The sequence below is a fragment of the Equus asinus genome, chromosome 17 (assembly GCF_041296235.1).
Source record: "Equus asinus isolate D_3611 breed Donkey chromosome 17, EquAss-T2T_v2, whole genome shotgun sequence".
Lineage (NCBI taxonomy): Eukaryota > Metazoa > Chordata > Mammalia > Perissodactyla > Equidae > Equus > Equus asinus.
The window spans coordinates 34,429,159-34,448,734 of NC_091806.1; the positions used below are offsets into that span (position 1 = coordinate 34,429,159).

General features: G+C 39.7%; 3 protein-coding genes across 3 annotated transcripts; all 3 read left to right on the forward strand.

Annotated features, from left to right (window-relative positions):
* Positions 1–1,523: 1,523 nt before the first annotated feature.
* LOC139040657 (olfactory receptor 4D10-like) lies at positions 1,524–2,459 on the forward strand. The gene has a single exon (XM_070487407.1). It carries the CDS (start codon positions 1,524–1,526, stop codon positions 2,457–2,459), a length of 936 nt encoding a protein of 311 aa, XP_070343508.1.
* Positions 2,460–8,954: 6,495 nt separating this feature from the next.
* Positions 8,955–9,890, forward strand: LOC139040730 (olfactory receptor 4D11-like). The gene has a single exon (XM_070487492.1). The coding sequence runs from the start codon at positions 8,955–8,957 to the stop codon at positions 9,888–9,890; it is 936 nt and encodes a 311-aa protein (XP_070343593.1).
* An 8,160-nt stretch (positions 9,891–18,050) lies between these two features.
* LOC139040775 (olfactory receptor 4D9-like) lies at positions 18,051–18,986 on the forward strand. The gene has a single exon (XM_070487772.1). The coding sequence runs from the start codon at positions 18,051–18,053 to the stop codon at positions 18,984–18,986; it is 936 nt and encodes a 311-aa protein (XP_070343873.1).
* The last annotated feature ends 590 nt before the right edge of the window (positions 18,987–19,576 follow it).

Consider the following 19,576-nt stretch of genomic DNA (forward strand, 5'->3'; position numbering starts at 1 on the left):
ATGCCATAAGAACACAACTATAACATTAATACTTACTAAAGTATGGTGGGGAAATTGAATAAGTCAACTTTTCTTGAGTCTTCACTCATACTAAATCCTCAAAAAAAATAGTACCCGTTTTTACTGCTGGAAATCGTGATATCTCCTATCCCACCCAAATCTACCTCTACTTCTCTCGTGACACGTTTCACAGTTTATCTTGCAATATGTCCATCAATTTATACAAATCATCCACATGTGTTAGCCTGCAAACACTTTGAGAATGTGGTCCAACTTATCCAAATACATTTAAAATTGCAAGAAGCGTTCACTTTCTAAGAACAAAGTGGAACAAATAATAATTGTAAAATGTCCTGAGAATGATCGATAACAGCTTATTAAAAGTAGGCGTTATTGAGACCAGCCTTGTTGCACAGTGGTTAAGTTCGTGTGCTCCACTTGGCAACAGATGTTAGCTCAGGGTCAATCATCCTCACCAAAAAACAAAGGCATTATTCTAATGATACCATCATCTCTCACTGCTGTGGGATCCCTCCACTCTCTTAGCTTAGATCCACAAATGGAAAGACACAGAGGAGAGTGTGGTTGATATAGTATGAACCACCTCTAGAAAGTAGGTCACTATCTTTATTCTCTCCCTGACACTCAAGCAAGGATCACATCATATTATCCAAGGTGAATAAGCTGTAGAGAATTGCTGTACAATATTGCAGCTATACAGTTTCATGCACTTAAAATCTTGTTAAGAAGGTAGGTCTCATGTTTAAGTGTTTTTATCTCAATAAAAGAAAGTAAAGATATTCTTTGAGATTAGGATTTACATATTGTTTCAATGTGTTTCCCAGTCATAAATTTTAATCATCTTAAAATAATTGTTAATCAAACAATCTGATTAGTATAAAGAAATCACAATAATGAGCTACCTACGTGGAACAATCTGCAATTTTAAGAAATTCAATGTAAAACAGCCAACAGCAAGTAAAATGACTCATGCCAGAGAAACATTGCAATAAGAAACTGAATGACATCCTTTTATTCAAAAAAGCAAGACCTCTTGAAGTCACCAGAATATTTGCTAATATGAATATTGACTTTGTGAACAATAAGTCCTCAATGGCTGGAGCCATGTCTTCCTTATCTTTGTATATAGTGCTTCACACAATTCCAGACATTCAATAAATTTGTGTGGAATAAAAAATAATGATAAAATTTAAAAACTATAATAAATTAATAAAATAAAATATGCTATGGAATTTTAACTACTGAACATAAATGATATTATTTTCAAAAGTAGATTTATAGGGAAAGAATTATTGAATAACTTTGCATGTGATAATTTGGTTTGATCGTGAAACTGAAGGCAATCTCAAAAATTGGGAGAAGTCAACAAATTGTAAACACTGGAACCACAGGAGGAACAATCTGAATTGGGTTCTTAGTGCTTAGAATGAAAATAAATTAAATAGCCAAACATTTTCATATGGAGTAGCTTGAAAACAAAGTGAGAGAAAGAAGGTGATTCAATGGAGCTGAAAAACTGCACCAGGGTCAAAGAATTTATTTTCCTTGACCTAACCCAGAATCAAGAACTGAACTGGGTCTTATTTCTTTTCCTACTTTGGGTGTATGTGACAACTCTGCTGGGAAATCTCCTCATCATGGTCACGGTGACCTGTGAATCTTGCCTTCACACCCCCATGTATTTTTTGCTCCGTAATTTGTCTATTGCCGACATCTGCTTTTCCTCCATCACAGCTCCCAAGGTTCTGGTGGACCTTCTGTCACAGAGAAAGACCATCTCCTTCAATGGGTGCTTCACTCAGATGTTTTTCTTCCACCTTGTTGGAGGGGTGGATGTATGTTCTTTGTCGGTGATGGCATTTGATCGCTATGTGGCCATCTCCAAGCCCCTGCACTACGTGACCATCATGAGCAGAGGGCGATGCACTGCCCTCATTGTAGCCTGCTGGCTGGGGGGCTTTGTCCACTCCATCGTGCAGATTTCCCTGTTGCTGCCCCTCCCCTTCTGTGGACCCAATGTTCTTGACACTTTCTACTGTGATGTCCCCCAGATCCTCAAACTCGCCCATACTGACATTTTTGTGCTTGAGCTGCTGATGATTTCCAACAGTGGGCTGCTCTCCACACTGTGGTTTATCTTCCTGCTTGTGTCCTACACAGTCATCCTAATGACGCTGAGGTCTCAGGCAGGGGAGGGCAGGAGGAAGGCCATCTCCACCTGCACCTCACACATCACTGTGGTGACCCTGCACTTTGTGCCCTGTATCTATGTCTATGCCCGGCCCTTCAATGCCCTCCCCACAGATAAGGCCATCTCCGTCACCTTCACTGTCATCTCCCCTCTGCTGAACCCCTTGATCTACACTCTGAGGAACCAGGAGATGAAGTCAGCCATCAGGAAACTGAGAAGAAGATGTGTACCTTCTGAGAGGATATAGACTGGTCGCTCACTCCTTCTCACCACCTTTGAAAATGTCCATCAAATAAACAGCATTGACTAAAGGATTTTTAAATAATTTTGATATTTCTACTAAGATGCACATGACTTTCAAAGATTCTGTTTGGCATGCAATAATAATGTAAAAAGATACGTTTCATGTTGCAAAAGGAAGCAGAGAAATCAAACTGTTAGCTGAAGAGTTGCATAATGCTTATGCAATAAAGCCTTGGAAGAAATAAAGAAAAGAGAATATGTATGCACTCAGAAATTTTATCACATTGGAATTGTTGTGGGGGTTTCGTTCAGCTCTATTGCATATAATTGAAAAATACAAATGTTGTTTATTTCAGATGTACAACTTGATGTTTTGATATACATATAGATTGTGAAATGATCATTGGGGGAAAATGGATTAAGGTGGGACCTCTCTTGGTTATTACTTACAACAACATGGAAATCTCCAATTGTCTAAATAAAATTAACAATAAGAAAAAGCAAACATATATATATATACTCAGACATTCCCACTATATTCTTGTTACCAGGAAGGGAGCTGAGAAACATAATGCAGCTTGGGCATTGGATTGCTAAGGTCTTTCATGAAGTAATCACATTTTAATGAAGTAAGCACACTCAAATTAAGTTCCTCCTCTGACTTTCTGATATGAGTAAATTAAATAACTACTACCTGAAGATTTTTCCGTCTGAAGCCCACACTCCAGTGGTTGAGTGCAAGTGCTTTGAAGCCAGCACAGCTTGAGTTAGAATGTGGACCCCAGTAACTATGGGTTCTATGACGTCATGTAGGTCCTTACCCTGACCTTCCTCTGAACCCCACACCTACTGACCACACTTCCATGACATTGCCTCAGCGACCGGGGCTCAGCTCAAGCACCACACTCAGGACCTTGTTTCCAATTCCCTGTCCTCCTTCCTCCTATTCCCCCAGTAGGGCTATGATTTATTTATTGCATCCCCAGCACCTGGCACAGCAAGTAGAACGTAGAAAACTGACCAAAAAATGGTTGAGTTAAAGAACTCAGTGAATGAATATCACCTCTCACTCCTTTCTGTTTCTCAAATCATTGGAGAATAGGAGTAAGAAAACAATGGATTTGTTATTATTCTCTGTTAACATGACTCCCTAAAAATGACAGAAACCTATGAAGCTGCTTCAGACTATGCATATACATTCAAAAAGGTTGGCATGAACGGAAAAACATTATTCAATACATGAACTTGGTTTTTATTTGTTTTCTTGTCCTGCTATTTACAGCATTTGGGAGTTTTTCTTTTTTGCCCTTCATTTCTGCAGGTAGATCCTAGATCTTAAAATTTTTGAAATTAGACAAATGTTCATGTCACAGTACAAATGTCAGTTCAAAAATCAGACATGCAAAGGTCCTCAGGTGGGGATGTGCCCAGGCCTTCATAAGAAGATGAGAGGAAGCAAGGAGGAGACAGGTAATAATTGTAGTCAGAGAGATAATGAGGCCACGGGATCAGGTCCTTAGGACCTTTTAGACATTGTGAGGATTTTGACTTTCACCTAAATAAGATGCGATGCATTTTGAAGAGCAGAATAGTGATGAATGTTTTAGCAGAAATGCAGTGCTTACTGTTATGAATAGACTGAGGTGGGGCAAGGACAAAAACAGGGAGACCAATTAAGAAGCTACTGCAAAAGTCCCAGGAAAGAAATAATGAAGACACAACTTAGGGTAGTAACAGTGGAGGTGGTGAGAATGGTGAAGAACTCTGAAAGTCAAGCAAGTAGGAGTTGCTGATGGATCCAGTGTGGATTTCCTGGTGATGTGTATGTCCTGTGAGAACTCCATCACACACTTTCTTCATCCGCCCATTGAGATCTCCTTCACTCTCATCTACATAATCCTTTCAGGTCCAATGGCTCCTTCCAATACTTGTGTGTCACACTTGAGGAATTACCCTACATGGGTGAAACTGCCTAAGGAAGTTGTGCAGAATCCCTAAGAATAGGCATTTATGTCCCAACAGAAAAACTACTAGGGGAAACATCAGAGGTAAGGTGGAATTCTGGGTAAAGTGACCTAACAGGATTCTTGCTGAAGGCAGGCCAGGGTGATCAAATATCACTTGGGGCATGGTGGATGGTGAGGAACCTGATTACACACTGATGGTGATCAACATGGAGGGTGGGGGATTTTGGCTAAACTGAATTAGCAGAATTCTTGTTAAAATTTGACAATGCAGAGACAAGCATGGAGGTCCCAAAGTGGAGGCCTAGTTGAGAAGTTCAGGGGAGCCTGAGTAGAGTTTGGTCAAGGGGAGAATCTTTGTCACTGCTAAAAACTTTTAGATCCTACACAAAAAGTGTGTTCCTAAGGACATGTGCCTGAGTCACATCTTGATTACTCCCACTGAAACCACCTCGCCATCAGTAGAATTTTTCCACAACCACATCCAATTATATGCCCTCTGATAATTCTCACACTAGTTCTGAGATTGACAAATTGGTACATATGATGGAACACTGTGAATCAGTGTGGAAGAGCCAAGGAAATATTATTCCCTGAGTCTGCCCTTCTCCACATAAAGAAAGCCACTGAAATCACTGGCTTTCAGAGGGGTATTTAACAGAATTTTCTGAAGCCAAATGATTCCCAAGGTTCGTGTGAACATTGTTTAAGATGTTGGAGAAGGAGATTGGAAATTTTAGGTAAGAAACATAACTCTACATGAGTGTGAATGACTATGGTCTCTGAGCGTCAATGAATAAGCATGAGAAGAGGAGTGAGAAAAGCTGAAATCTAGATGGAATCGTTAAGATTAATAAATACACTTTGACTAAAAATAATGCAATATATACCCAAGATGCTGCATTCCAGGGTGAACTATCAGTGGCAGACAGCGCAGCTAAGAAATATGATCAAAGAAGATATTGTGAAAGGAGAGTCATAGAAATGAGTTCAGTTTGGAAGTAGGGAGGAGGAAACTCTTTTTTCCTGGGATCCCTTGAATTGCACAAACGAGATTTTTCTCATGCTTATTTCATGTAGATGGATCTCCTCAAACTGAAATGCTAAATTTAAAACTAGAAAGAAAATAAAATATTTCAAAAAAAGTTGAAAGAATAGGACAATGAACACCTACATGCCTGTCCTTAGATTTATCAAGAACTAAAATTTTACAACAATGATTTTCTTTCCATGCCTACATATTTGCATCCTTTTCTTTCCAGCCAAACCTCCCACTCATCAGCAACTGTTATATATTCAAGTGGTCCCCTAAAGCCAGGTCTCCCATTCTCTCCACTCCCATGTGCCCCAAACAGAAATGTCACCTCCTCCATGCAGCTTCCTCTGAGCCTCTTGGTGAGAAATCACCCTTTTCTCACACACAGCTCATCTGTCTTATGACGGTCCCCATCACACCCGTATCACTATTATATTTCAGTTGTTTCTCCACTGGTTTGGGATTATATTCATTTCTCTCAAATAACCTAGACCTCTGCCAATTTTTTATCAATATTTGTTAAATAATGAAATGGAGTAAAAATAGCAGAAAAATGGAGCAGAAGGTGGAGGATGTTGTCTGAATTACGAAAGGTAGTTTGTGAACATGGACCTATTCCTTTCTGACAAACAGGCCTGACTTGGAGTATGAGGTACTGTACCTTCTACCCTTCTGTGTAGACCATTGTCTATGGTTTACGTGGAGGTCCCTGTGGAGTGTTTTCATAACTAGGTAGGACCTCCTCAATATCTGTAGTAACTAGATTGAGTTGGTGTTTTCTGGTGATCATTTCCCCACTTTAGTCAGAATTGATAGCTCAGCTACTAATTAGTTCAACACACTCTATTTCCTGATAAGCCTCCTGGGTTAAGGTTACCCAGCATAATACAAATCACAACAGATAAGCAGCCATGTGTGCTGAGACTCTGCATATGTTAATTCACCTAATCCCCATAACTTCCCTGTGAGGTGGATATTACCATAATCCCCATTCCACAGATGAAGAAGTGGAGACTCCATGAGGTCTCTCACTCACCCAAATGACACAGTGACAAAGCCAGGACTTGAGCACAGATAACTCTCACTGCAGAGACCTGCACCAGATTTCTCTGGTCTGCTAAGATGATGTCAGATAAGAAACCAAACCAAGCAAGCACTTTCCTTGCTACCATACACTGAAACCACCCTCTGGGCCACTCTCATTGACAGTAAAAGAAAAATACCCCCTATTTTCCCCCAAAAAAGTATGTTTTGTTGAAGCTGTTTTAGAAAACATATTCTAGAAAATGTACAGCTCCTCTAAAAGATTGTCAGTACATTTAAAGGAGCTGTGTGCCTGTGACAGTTACTAACCTGGAGTTTTACTTTAAGGTAACACACACATAAGCACACTTATTGCTTAGGCAATGCTCTAAGTATTGATGCTTTTGCATAGATTAATTCATTTAATCCTCACAAAAATCACACAAGGAAGATGCTATTGTTTCCAAATACTGATGCGGAAGCTGAGGCCAAAGGGGTAAAGTAACTTCTCTTATACCATAACCAGTAAGTACCCAGCTGGGATTTGAACAGGCTGTGTGATGCCAGAGGCTGCCAGGTACCTGCCTGCATGCTCTGATTACTCTTGGTGGCTTGTTTAGTCTCCCATATTAAGTAGACTTTAAACAAAATTACATACAGAAGAAAGACAACTTGAACAGAAAGTGAGCTAGGTGAAAATAAATTTCTTCATTTGACCTGGAAAACCCACCCCAAAAGTGAAAGAAGTGACTTTCATCTTTCTTTTCTTTCTGATTATGGTAATAAAAAAGAGATAAACTGTAAAGAAAGAAATTAAGTCCCTTTCAAGGATTCACAAAAAATAAGAAAGGAATTCAAAAGCAAAATGATTAGATTGTAAGCACACACTTAACATTTTAGGAAACTGATAAACTGTTTTCAAAAGTGGTTGCATCATTGTACATTCCCACCAGAGTTACAATTCCTCTACATTTTTGTCAACTCTTCATATATCCATCTTCTTTATTTTAGCCATTTTAGTAGATGTGTACTGTTATCTCACTATGGCTTTCATTTACATTTCCCCAGTGATGAATGATGTTGAGCATGTTTTCATGTGCTTATCGGCCATCCCTATATCTTCTTGTTGAAGTGCCTGTTCAAAGCATTTGCCCCCTGTTTTTTAATTAGGTGGTTTGTTTTCCTATTGAATTTTAAGAGTTACAACCATCCCATTCTTAGGTACGTACCTAAGAGAAATGGGAACATATGTCCACACAAAGACCTATACACGAACATTCATAAAAGCTTTATGTGTAATAGCCAAAAACTAGAAACAATCCAAAGATTCATCAACAGGCAAACTGAAAAACAAAATGTGGCACATGCATACTATAAAAAGGAAAAAAATATTGGCGCATGCAAAAACATGGATGTATTTTGTAAGTGAAAGAAGCCAAACAAAAAGAGAGTACACATTGTAGGATTCCATTTATAGAAAGTTCTAGAAAACACAAACTAATACATAGCGACAGAGCACAGATCAATGGTTACCTGAAGAAGGAAGGGCAGAAGGGACATATTATAAATGGCCACAAAGACATTTTTGCATTGATAAATATATTAACTATCTTCAACACAGTGATGATTTCGTGGGTATACGCTTATGTCAAAATTTATCAAGGTGTACGCTTCAAACATATGATTCTATTTTATGTCAGTGACAGCACAATAAAAAAATAGCATTTAGGAAATAAATTTGACCAGTGAACATAAGAGAAGCTCTGCGTTACCACTTTTATTTCATAGCTGAGGAGTTATTCAACTCCAGGGCTTTTGGTACCTAAAGTAGTTTAAAGTAAAGACAGAAACAAAGAAATCCATTTAAGGAAGATAAGAACAATAGAGAAGAATTTTACAGCTTTAAAATTTTCTAATTTTTCACAGCATTAAACTTGTGATTCAAAAAAAGGAGGAGTGCTTCTGTGAAATTCAGTTGAAGGACAACCATGTTGCAGATAGGAGTTCTTAAAGTATTTAAACGGAGCACCCAGTCTGGAAAAAAACCCATACTCGTGCGGATCCTCAAAGGACCCCCGTCGTACCTAATAGGCATTGTCTTATCCACACACCAAACTGCATCCATTTTTGTATCCCTTGTGCCAAAATACTCCATTTCTGAATATTTAACATTCACTTGTTTATCTTGCATACTTGGAACTTATATTCTGAGAACACTATTTTTATGCATTTTCTGAAATACTTATAAATTACAGAAGAAGACAATAACTAAATGCATGCTTGTGTAATGAGATGTCATGTAGGACATGTTAGCAATAACCTTGGAAAGGCTCTTCATGTACTGATAACACCTCACTAGTTTTCTGACCTAATACCTGACTCTGTAAACATGAATCTATTAAGGGAAAGTAAACACTTTCTGAAATAACACTTTTAATTTTTTCCAAGCAATACGAAGAAGAAGAAATATGATTCAATGGAGTTGGGAAATGGCACCAGGGTAAAAGAATTTATATTTCTAGGACTTACTCAGTCACAAGATCTCAGTTTGGTCTTATTTATTTTCTTGTGTTTTGTGTACATGACAACTCTGCTGGGAAACCTCCTCATCATGGTCACTGTGACCTGTGAGTCTCGCCTTCACACCCCCATGTACTTCCTGCTCCGCAATCTAGCCATCCTTGACATCTGCTTCTCCTCCATCACTGCTCCAAAGGTCCATGCAGACCTTCTGTCAAAGATAAAGACCATATCCTATACTACCTGCATGATGCAAATATTTTTCTTCCACCTGCTTGGTGGAGCGGATATTTTCTCTCTCTCTGTGATGGCATTTGATCGCTACGCAGCCATCTCCAAGCCCCTGCATTATGTCACCATCATGAGTAGGGGACGATGCACTGCCCTCATTTTGGCTTCCTGGGTGGGGGGCTTTGTCCACTCCATCATGCAAATTTCCCTGTTGCTGCCCCTCCCTTTCTGTGGACCCAATGTTCTTGACACTTTCTACTGCGATGTCCCCCAGATCCTCAAACTCGCCTGTACAGACACCTTTGCACTTGAGCTCCTGATGATTTCCAACAATGGCTTAGTGACTACCCTGTGGTTTATCTTCCTGCTTGTGTCCTACACAGTCATCCTAAAGATGCTGAGGTCTCAGGCAGGGGAGGGCAGGAGGAAAGCCATCTCCACCTGCACCGCACACATCACGGTGGTGACCCTGCACTTTGTGCCCTGCATCTATGTCTACGCCCGGCCCTTCACTGCCCTCCCCACAGATAAAGCCATCTCTGTCACCTTCACTGTCATCTCCCCTCTGATGAACCCCTTGATCTACACTCTGAGGAACCAAGAAATGAAGTCAGCCATGAAGAGACTGAAGAGAAGACTCATGCCTTCTGTGGTGGAATAGAGTAAGAGTTTCCAACCTCTTCATCACCAAGGACTAAATACATTATTTTTCCCACAAGTTCTATTTACATACTCAAATATGTTGTCAATAAACTAATATACATTTACTAGGTAACAATTTATTTTCCTAGTAAAGTTAATAGGTTGCTGGTAACCCAAGCTTCTGGTAAGCATGAAGGAACTAGTGTTATACGTTTGAGCTCATTGATGTATTTCCATTCGAAGATCAAAGTAACAATGTGTCAATCAGGACAACTATATGGCAAGTGAAGAGAATGATTGAATCCATCTCCTTTTCAAGAGGTAGGTAAACAGAAGCCTAGAGTTAGAGTGATTTGCTCAAGATCCCACATCCACTTAATTACAGAGATAAGTCTTCAGATACCCGATTGATTGCTCTTAAACTATGTGGATGTAATTTATTACATTACTGGACCTGTCTATGCCAAACTGTGATCCTGTTCTAGAAAGATTTCATGATCAGTGCATCTGAAGCACACATATATGGGGACATATGGCCCATCACAGATTAAGACATTTTTTCTGCTTAGTTGAACTCTACATGGGCTTGTGACCTCTTGAGAACCTCAAAGGCGCACAATGGTTGTCCTCCTGGATTCCTATCAGGAATGAAGAAGGCTTGAAAGATTTCCAATAATGGCCTACAGGGATTTATCTCATGCAGAACTACATGTACCAGACTCACATTCTTGTGGTAGGTTTAGACAAAGGCAGAACCTCAGAGATCCTACACAAAGAGCAAGCCATTCTCATTATTCCAAAACTGATCTTCTAGTCCAGCCTTACTAGGGCCAATCTCAGATTGGCTTCTCCTTTGAGAATTTACACTCTTCCCACTTCTCACTGCCCAAGAGAGAAAGGAAGGATTAAAGAAGATAAAACCCTAAACAGTCTGTTTTTCAATCTATTGGTGTTTGTGAAGAAGTATAGGCTAGTGTTTTTGTCTGGGAAATCATGGTAAAAGTAAACCATTATAGCTGAATGCTCTAACCTCAGAGTCATATAGCCTTGGGTCCAAATCCTATCTCTGCCATCCCCCAGTTGCCTAATCTTGAGCAGGTTATTTTATGTCTTCAGAAGTCATAGGTCACCTATAAAAAGGTACTTATTTACATGTCATGGAGTTGTTGTCAGGGTTAAAATGAGATGGTATATGTGAAACATACAATGCCTGGCAGGTAGTATATGCTCAGTGAAAGGCTAATGTCATTATTAATATCATCCAAATGGCTGTGCATTACGCACATTCTGACCCAACCCTAACCCTAATCCCCATCGACCTGTTACACTCTTCTCCTACAGGACCCATACTCCTCATTATTGGGAAAAAACTGATGGGGTAGAAAACATGGGAATGTACGTTGAATTCAAAGCATCTTTCATCTTAAAATTTCCAGCTTTTGGTCATTAAAATATGACAATAGCTTTGCTTATTATTGTTACAACTTAAAGAGTCATCCAGAAACTGTTGAGATAAAGCATAGGAGAGTTTCATATTAAAAGAAGGTAATGGGTCAAATATAAACCCTTGGCTTCTAGAGTAGAGATAAGGGATCAGAACAAGATGTCAGAGCACCCAGGACAGAGAAGGGCCCAAGTAGAGTTAGCCAAAGTATATTGAGCGTTGAGGACAAAATTTACTTATGTCCCACTTTGGATCTGGAATGGCACCATAAGCATTCATTGCCAAACTGGTTCAATTCATTGCAATTGCTTGTCACCTGGTCTATCAATACTAAATTTTTACAATATTAACCTGCTTCTCCTAAAATGAAAATTCTAAGAATAATTCACATTTGTCGAGTCACCGTTCACAAGGTCCTGCTTCCTTTGCTCAGGCAGCACTGGTCGCGAGTCTCTAAGCTTTCCTATATGAAATTGCCTATGAAAAATGCATACCACAAACTACTTTATAGTCTATTTCATGCCAACGTGTCCTTTTCTCTCCTTCCTATGTCTCGTGACTTACTCAAATCAGATTTTTATCACTATGTCAGAATTGGATGGCACCAAAGATCTATGGGGTCTGAATCACTAACTGTATCTCAGAAGCATAACCCCAAGAGACCAAGAACCAAAGAACCCTTGCCATATCACTGTCCCTGAGACTTCCTCAAGCCACGTTTAAACACACAACACAATCTGATTCAATAATCCAGGGGAAGGGGAAAGAATTACATCTGATTACAAAAACATCTATCATTGATCTGGATGGTGTAAAATCTAAAGGTGGGCTGCATTTTTTCCAACTAAATCAGCCTTTATTATTTTTAAGCTCTGCTGCTAAGACCCATGCAAAAGTCGACTGGCTGCTCTGGACACACACATAGCTTTCAAAATACCCTTTCTTACATTGCTCCCTGAATCAAATATTTCAATGATCAACATCTCTGGGTACCTGTGAACACAATAACATAAAATAATTCTGAAGTAATTAACCTGATGAATATCAACAGCTGTCACTAGGCTACCTTCCTAGATTCTAAGGGAGCTGTGGGTCTTAGAGATGTAGATTAATATGATTGTGTGGTATAAATGAACACATTGCATTCAACGAAATTGGACATATAAATCCACATCAATCAATCTCTGACAGCTGCCCTGACAGTAGCCACAAAGATTTGATTTTTCCATTACTACTCTTTTAATTAAGCTTTACATCTCAGTCAATTAAAGCAAAGCAATTTTGGTTAGAAGGAAGACAGCACAGCCCCTGGTGTAGTTTAAAATGCTTTCTTCTTGAACCAAGAGGGATGATGCACTGTCTAGAGAAACATATGTGTACTGAAAGTGCACTGGTGCCTCTGCATGTACATGTGAGATGGAACATGGAGATGAGGGAGAGAGAGGAGGAGGGCTTGATGACATTTTAATGACTCCCACAGGAACTCCATTGAATTGGTCACTCAGTTTCCACATCCATATGCAACTATATTCCCTTTATTGATTACTTTAATAGGCTTGTGGCTGACAGACTAATAGACGTAGTTGAGTCATGGTAAGGCAAAGTGGAATTGTTGAATGATATGATTCCCTGAGGTTGCCATTTCCCATATGAAGGAAGAAGATAAAAAAAAATCACTAGCCTTGAGCTAGGCTTTCCATTAAACAATGAATTTCCCCAGAACCTACATCTTATAAGATGCAGTTGGAGCATTATAAGAGGATCAATTTCCCACTTGAAGACTGATGTCAGTTAGTGTTGGTGTGTGTGAACTTCTAAAACTGATAAGCTGTTAGGGCTTATTTGTCAAAAATGCTGCCATTGTGTGGAATGTTCCTTTTGAAACCAAAACTCTTAATGAAGAAAAGAAAAAGGTTAGTTTTTCATGACTAGGAAATTGGGAGGTGTGGCTTGAAAAATATTAGAAGGTCAGTTGACTCAAGGGGATGGGATGTATTCTACTTGGCATGATGTTGAGGTTGAAAATTATTTGAAGGCAATTGAGAAGGTGTTCATATCCCCAGCTCTCAGGAGGGTGATTGCCTTGAAAAACAGCACTCTAAAAGCCTTCCTAAATTCATTATATGCTTCCTAGCCAGCTTCGCTTCTTGTCTGGAAGTAGAAGTTTGGGGCTTTAAGCAAGGTCTTTGAATGGCTAGCTTATCTGTGTCCTCATGTGCAACTGAATATGAATAATGTTCCTAAAATTTTTAGAGATTCATTCAAGAGTAGAGGCTTTTCAATGTTAGGAAAGAGAAAAAGGAGCAGCATTTCCTCAGTGGGAAGCTGGAGTATAGGGATAACATTCAGTTTGCAGGTTCTTACGAGATGCTTGATAAGCTTCTTTCCAAAGGATGGTCCCCTTTGGTGTGATTTTTAAGAAATCCTGTGATCCTTATTTTGACCTTGCAACACATAAAATTATATTTCTCTATCCATTTGCCCCCTTCCTCCTCTTATATGCATGAGTTTCACTACAATGTGCATAATCCTATACTTTCAAAGTATCCTTCCCACTCTTTACAAAAAGACAGCATCCATAGGAACAGACCAGATCCATTGCTTTTGAGAGTTCATGTTTGAGGAGATGCTACTCAGAACTCATTTCCCCTGCCACTGAAGCACTATGAAGCTGATCCAGGCAGTTGGTTGAGGTACCCACAATGACTATAAAATTTGCTTTCTTCAAACTCTGCTTTTTTTTTTCAGAGTCACTTCTGACATCATCTCATACTATGGCAGTCTCAGTCACAGCTCTCACTCACCACCTGCAGGCTCCTTACACCCACAGACTAACTTGTTTTGAAAAAGATTTTTCTGAGCCTTTTTCTTTGTACCATTTTCTGGGAAGGGCTGATCAACACTGGGAAGAACTATAGTTGCAGTAGTTAAGAGCATAAGTCTTTGGAATGAGACAAATCTAGGATTGAGACCTGGCTTTACCAGCTGGGAGACCTTGAGCAAGTTACTTAATCTTTCTGTGTCTCAGTTTCTCATCTATAAAATCAAGACAATAATATCAATTTCACATGGATATTATAGGTTTTGGAGAGATAAAATGAAGCAGTCAGTACAAGAATCACTCCACAAAAGTTTTCTAAAAACAAACTTCAGCAAAGCAGACCTCCATTATTTTGCCAACATTTACATAATGTTGAGACCTTGAAAGTAGCATGGACCCCCCTGGGGCCTGATATCAAGATGATTGGATTTGTAAATGAGGATTATAATCTATTTTCTTTCCATAAAGGATTGTAATATAAATAACTATATCTAAACTGCATACACAAATTTATTTATGTTTCTAAGGAGGTGTATGATACAATACTCTGATTTTTTGAACGCGTCTTAGCTCAAATTCATAAGTGAAAAAGAAAAAAGTCCCTAGAGGAGAGAGAGTATTTGTCACTTACCTCAAGTGTTGAGAAGAGGGCTTTGAACGACACAATCAATAGCAAGATGAACCAGTCCCAGACAACCCCACAGATGAACCTGGCATGTATAAGGAAAGAAGCACTCACCTGGAGCTGATGAGACTGGCAAAATCAGATTCCTCAGCTGCTTTCAGTTTCCTAAACAGACATACAATCTCATCTATTCCTTAGAAGCACCTTGTGTATGAGGTAGGTCTCATTATTTTCGTGTGGTAGATAAATTATAGCGGTGCAGGCTGAGAATTGACTCTAAGCCATTCCCTGTGAAACTCCCATGTATTTCTCATGAGTTTGGTACAATTATGGAGTGATTTGCCCAAGGCCACACCAACTAGGAAGGTGGTAAAATCCAAATTGCCTGACTGTTCCAGAGGATCCACACATGTGTATCCAAAATGCAAGTGTGGGATATGATACTGTTCAGCACACCTCCTGGATGGAGTTTACAAACATCGTATGCCCAAATGGGGCTATTTTCATATACATCCTCATGATTTTGGACCTCCTCCCTTTTCTTTCTGCCGACTCCACCACCTGCAACACTCTTATTGTCTTAACTGTAAACCTCCTGATGAAAAGATCTATGTTTGAGTCGCCTTTCACTCAAAAAGACCATCTCAATGTCATTATGATGGTTAATTTCTGTCAACTTGACAGGCGACATGGCGCCCAGATTAAACATTATTTCTGGGTGTGTCTCTGAGAGTGTTTCCAGATGAGATTAGCAGTTGAATAGATGGACTCCGTAAAGCAGACTAATTGCCTTCTCAATTAAGATACACATCATCCAATTCACTGAGGGTCTGAGTAGAACAAAAGGTGGAGGAAGGAGAAATGTGCCCTATTTTCCCTGCCTCACAGCGTGAGCTGGGACATCTCATCTCATTGTCTCCTTCCCTCGGACTGCGATTTACACATTGCCTTCCCTACTTCTCAGGTCATCAAACTAGCACTGAATTATACCATCAGCCTTCCGGGGTCTCCAACTTGCAGACAGCAGATCTTGGGACTTCTCAGCTTCCATAATCACGTGAGCCAACTCTTCATTATAATTTTACCTTGTATATCTATATATGTCCTATTGATTCTGTTGCTCTGCTGAACCCTCATACGGTCACAGAAATATCTAGAAGAAGGAAGCAAAGAAGGAAAGAGAAACAGGGGAGGAAAAGAAAGGAGGAAAGGAGAGCACAAGTGACAACGTAATCTATGAGGCTTGTTGCAGTGGTTTCCTCAGCAGAAGATTTGAAAACCATTGACTTATCAGTCCAATATCCAAAAGGAAGATTCTAGAGTGGACTGCTGTCATTCATTAAAATCTGTTTCCACACTCTAGATTAACTGAACAGTGCTTTAGGGGTGATTTCTCCACCTTCTAGCCATGGTAAGTATAGTGTAGGGAATTCTTACATCTGAGATGCTAGAGACCTGAAATTTCCCACAATCGTTATTCTGAACATGTGTTCGTATCACTCTGTGCCATTGACATAAACACCAAAGACGAGGAGACTGAGATGAATCCGAACTGATGACCATGGAATCCGAAAGGAGGCTCTTATCTTATTCTTCCAGGTCAGCAAAAATGAGAGTGCTGCTTGGGGAAACATGGTCTTTTAAGGATTTTTTTCTGAGGTTTAAAGAACAAAGTAAAGAAAACATAGAGAAACAAAAATCAGAATCTGAGAAGGCACTACATGTGGACAGAAGGGCAACCTGCCTAACACAAGAATTCGGGAGGACCTAAAGTCTGTGGGTGAGAAAAAGATAAAAAGGTAACTCAAGTTGTAGCTGGTAAAGGCTGTAACTATATAACTATAAAAGTAACCGTTATGAAGTGGGTCGTCAATTAAACCTCACTTGGATGAAAGTCATTCTTTAGACATGAGATTAAAATGTTATAATCACCATGTTCATTATTTTTAACTTTCTGCTGAAGGATAATATACAAACATACAGAAAAATGCACATTAGTGTACAGCTCAATGAATTTTCACACAAGCAATAAATTTTTGTAACAAGCACCTAGATTAAGAAACAGAACATTCTCAGTAGTTCAAAATCCTCCCTCATATTTCCTTTAGTTTGGTATACTTTTTGTTCTTTATGTGAACAAAATAAGTGGGTGCACACTCTGTTGTGCCTGGCTTAGACTCTACATTGTGCTTATGAGACATTTGTGTTGTTTCATGTACCATACATTGATCATTCCCATGGCTCTATGGTATTGTATGAATTTAACAATTTATTTATCTTTTCTACTGTTGATGGGCATTTGCGTCATTTCCAGTTTGAGGCAATTACAAACAGTGCTTCTATGAATATTCTAGGATACATCTTGGTGGAGATGACATATGCACATATGTACATACTTCCTAGGAGTGAAATAGATTATTCTGAGGACGGAGATGTATCCTCAGAAAAATCAATACGTACAACTGAATGAACTATATATATGTATCCATTCTAAGATAGGTGATTAGATAGATATACATAGATATAGGTATAGATATGGATATGGATATAGATAATGGCGTTAGCAGATATAATCAGACAGCAAAGTGATTCTCCCGATTTGCACACCCACCAGCAGGCTATGAGAGGTTCCAGTTGTTCCACGTCTTCACCATCACAAGATATTTTTCATCTTTTTCAGTTTAGCCATTTTGGTATGTAGGTAGTAGTTCCTTGCTGTAATTTCAATTTACATTTCCCTGATAATTCATGAAGTTGAATTGGAATTTGAATATCCTCCTTGGTAAAGTTTTGGTTAGTGTCTCTGCTGTTTTCTCTTTCAACATCTATTGTTCTTTACTGATTTGTAAAATTCTTTACATATTTTGGACCTGAAGCTTTTCTTAGTATACGTATTGTAAATATCCTCCCATTTGCAGGTTGTCTGTTAATTCGCATAATGGTGTCTTTTGTGAAGAAACATTCTTCATATCAAATTCATGCTTATTTTTTAATAACTGTCATATTTTGTATTAAAAGTACAATTGAATAGGTTCACGGATCTGTCACCTGTGTTTCAGTGGCCACAGTGATAGAACCTACCTGTTTGGATGACTGAGTCAAAAACCTGGGTCCTCTTCCACTGGTGGCACAGAATTGCAGGCACGGCCACATACATAAAAGATGAACTTCCTCCCCAGGAAAGCATCAGACGCAAGTGACAGAAAGACAACAGTAGATTTCATAAAACTTTCTTTAACTGCACTTTTATTTCTTCCAGAGATATACTTCAAAAAGGATCTGGGACCCAATGGAGCAGGGAAATTATACCACAGTGAAAGAATTTATTTTCCTGGGAATTACCCAGTCTCGAGAGCTGAGCTGGGTCTCATTTGTCTTCTTGTTTTTCGTGTACATGACAACTCTGATGGGAAACCTCCTCATCATGGTTACAGTTACCTGCGAAGCTCACCTTCACACTCCCATGTACTTCCTGCTCCGCAATCTATCTGTTCTTGACATCTGCTTTTTCTCCATCACAGCGCCTAAGGTCCTAGCTGATCTTCTGTCAGAGAGAAAAACCATCTCCTTCAGTGGCTGTGTCACTCAAATGTTCTTCTTCCACCTTCTGGGAGGTGCGGATGTTTTTTCTCTCTCTGTGATGGCATTTGATCGCTACATAGCCATCTCAAAACCCCTCCATTATATGACCATCATGAATAGGGGACGATGTGCTAGCCCGGTTGTGGCCTCCTGGGTGGGGGGCTTTGTCCACTCCATTGTGCAAATTTCCCTCTTGCTGCCCCTCCCCTTCTGTGGACCCAATGTTCTTGCCACTTTCTACTGTGATGTCCCCCAGGTGCTCAAACTCGCCTGCACTGACACCTTCACTCTGGAGCTCCTGATGATCTCTAATAATGGATTGGTCAGTTGGTTTATATTCTTCTTTCTCCTCATATCCTACACAGTCATCCTGAGGATGCTGAGATCTCATACCGGAGAGGGCAGGAGGAAAGCCATCTCCACCTGCACCTCACGCATCACTGTGGTGACCCTGCACTTTGTGCCCTGCATCTATGTCTATGCCCGGCCCTTCACTGCCCTCCCCACAGATACTGCCATTTCTGTCACCTTCACTGTCATCTCTCCTTTGCTCAATCCTATGATCTACACCCTGAGAAATCAGGAAATGAAGTCAGCCATGAGGAAACTAAAGAAACGACTATGGCATTCAGAAAAGATTTAAATTCTATGAGGATGTGCTAACACTGAAATTTAAAGATAGATATTAAATTTCACTTCCTCAAAATGTCCAGAGATCACCTTAATGCCAAGAAGAAAGGGGCATCTATGGATACCATGGGGTCCTAAAAGAGGCTGGTCCTATAGTACGTACTGGGGACCCATGGGTGATACCGCTTTAAGGTGAGACCCATTATGTCTTCCACTACTCGCTTTCAATTATTCATTCCACATATATTTACAGAGTACATATTATGTGCTTGGCAGAGGTGGGATTCAGACTGCTGCAGAAAGATTAAAGATAGTCACTGTCCTACAGGCACACTCCAAGATGCTATAAGAGGATATGGACAAAGTGCAGTGGAAATATTGTAGGCACTTTACTTGAGAGCTTCAAAGGACATTCGACAGTGAGGAGACCTTTTCAAGGGGAAAAAGATAGAAAGGGACAGTCTAGGCAAAGAAGTCAGTATTTGTGGAGGGAAAGACTGATGTAAGAGTGTGCCACGTTCATGCAACAGTGAGCTCGTTTTAGCCACGAAGTAGTACACTCCTGGAGTCAATACCAGTATTTGACGTTTGGAAGGAAAAACT

Coding starts and splice junctions, on each gene's coding strand:
- LOC139040657 (XM_070487407.1), top strand. CDS start 1,524: ATGGAGCTGAAAAACTGCACCAGGGTCAAAGAATTTATTTTCCTTGAC.
- LOC139040775 (XM_070487772.1), top strand. CDS start 18,051: ATGGAGCAGGGAAATTATACCACAGTGAAAGAATTTATTTTCCTGGGA.
- LOC139040730 (XM_070487492.1), top strand. CDS start 8,955: ATGGAGTTGGGAAATGGCACCAGGGTAAAAGAATTTATATTTCTAGGA.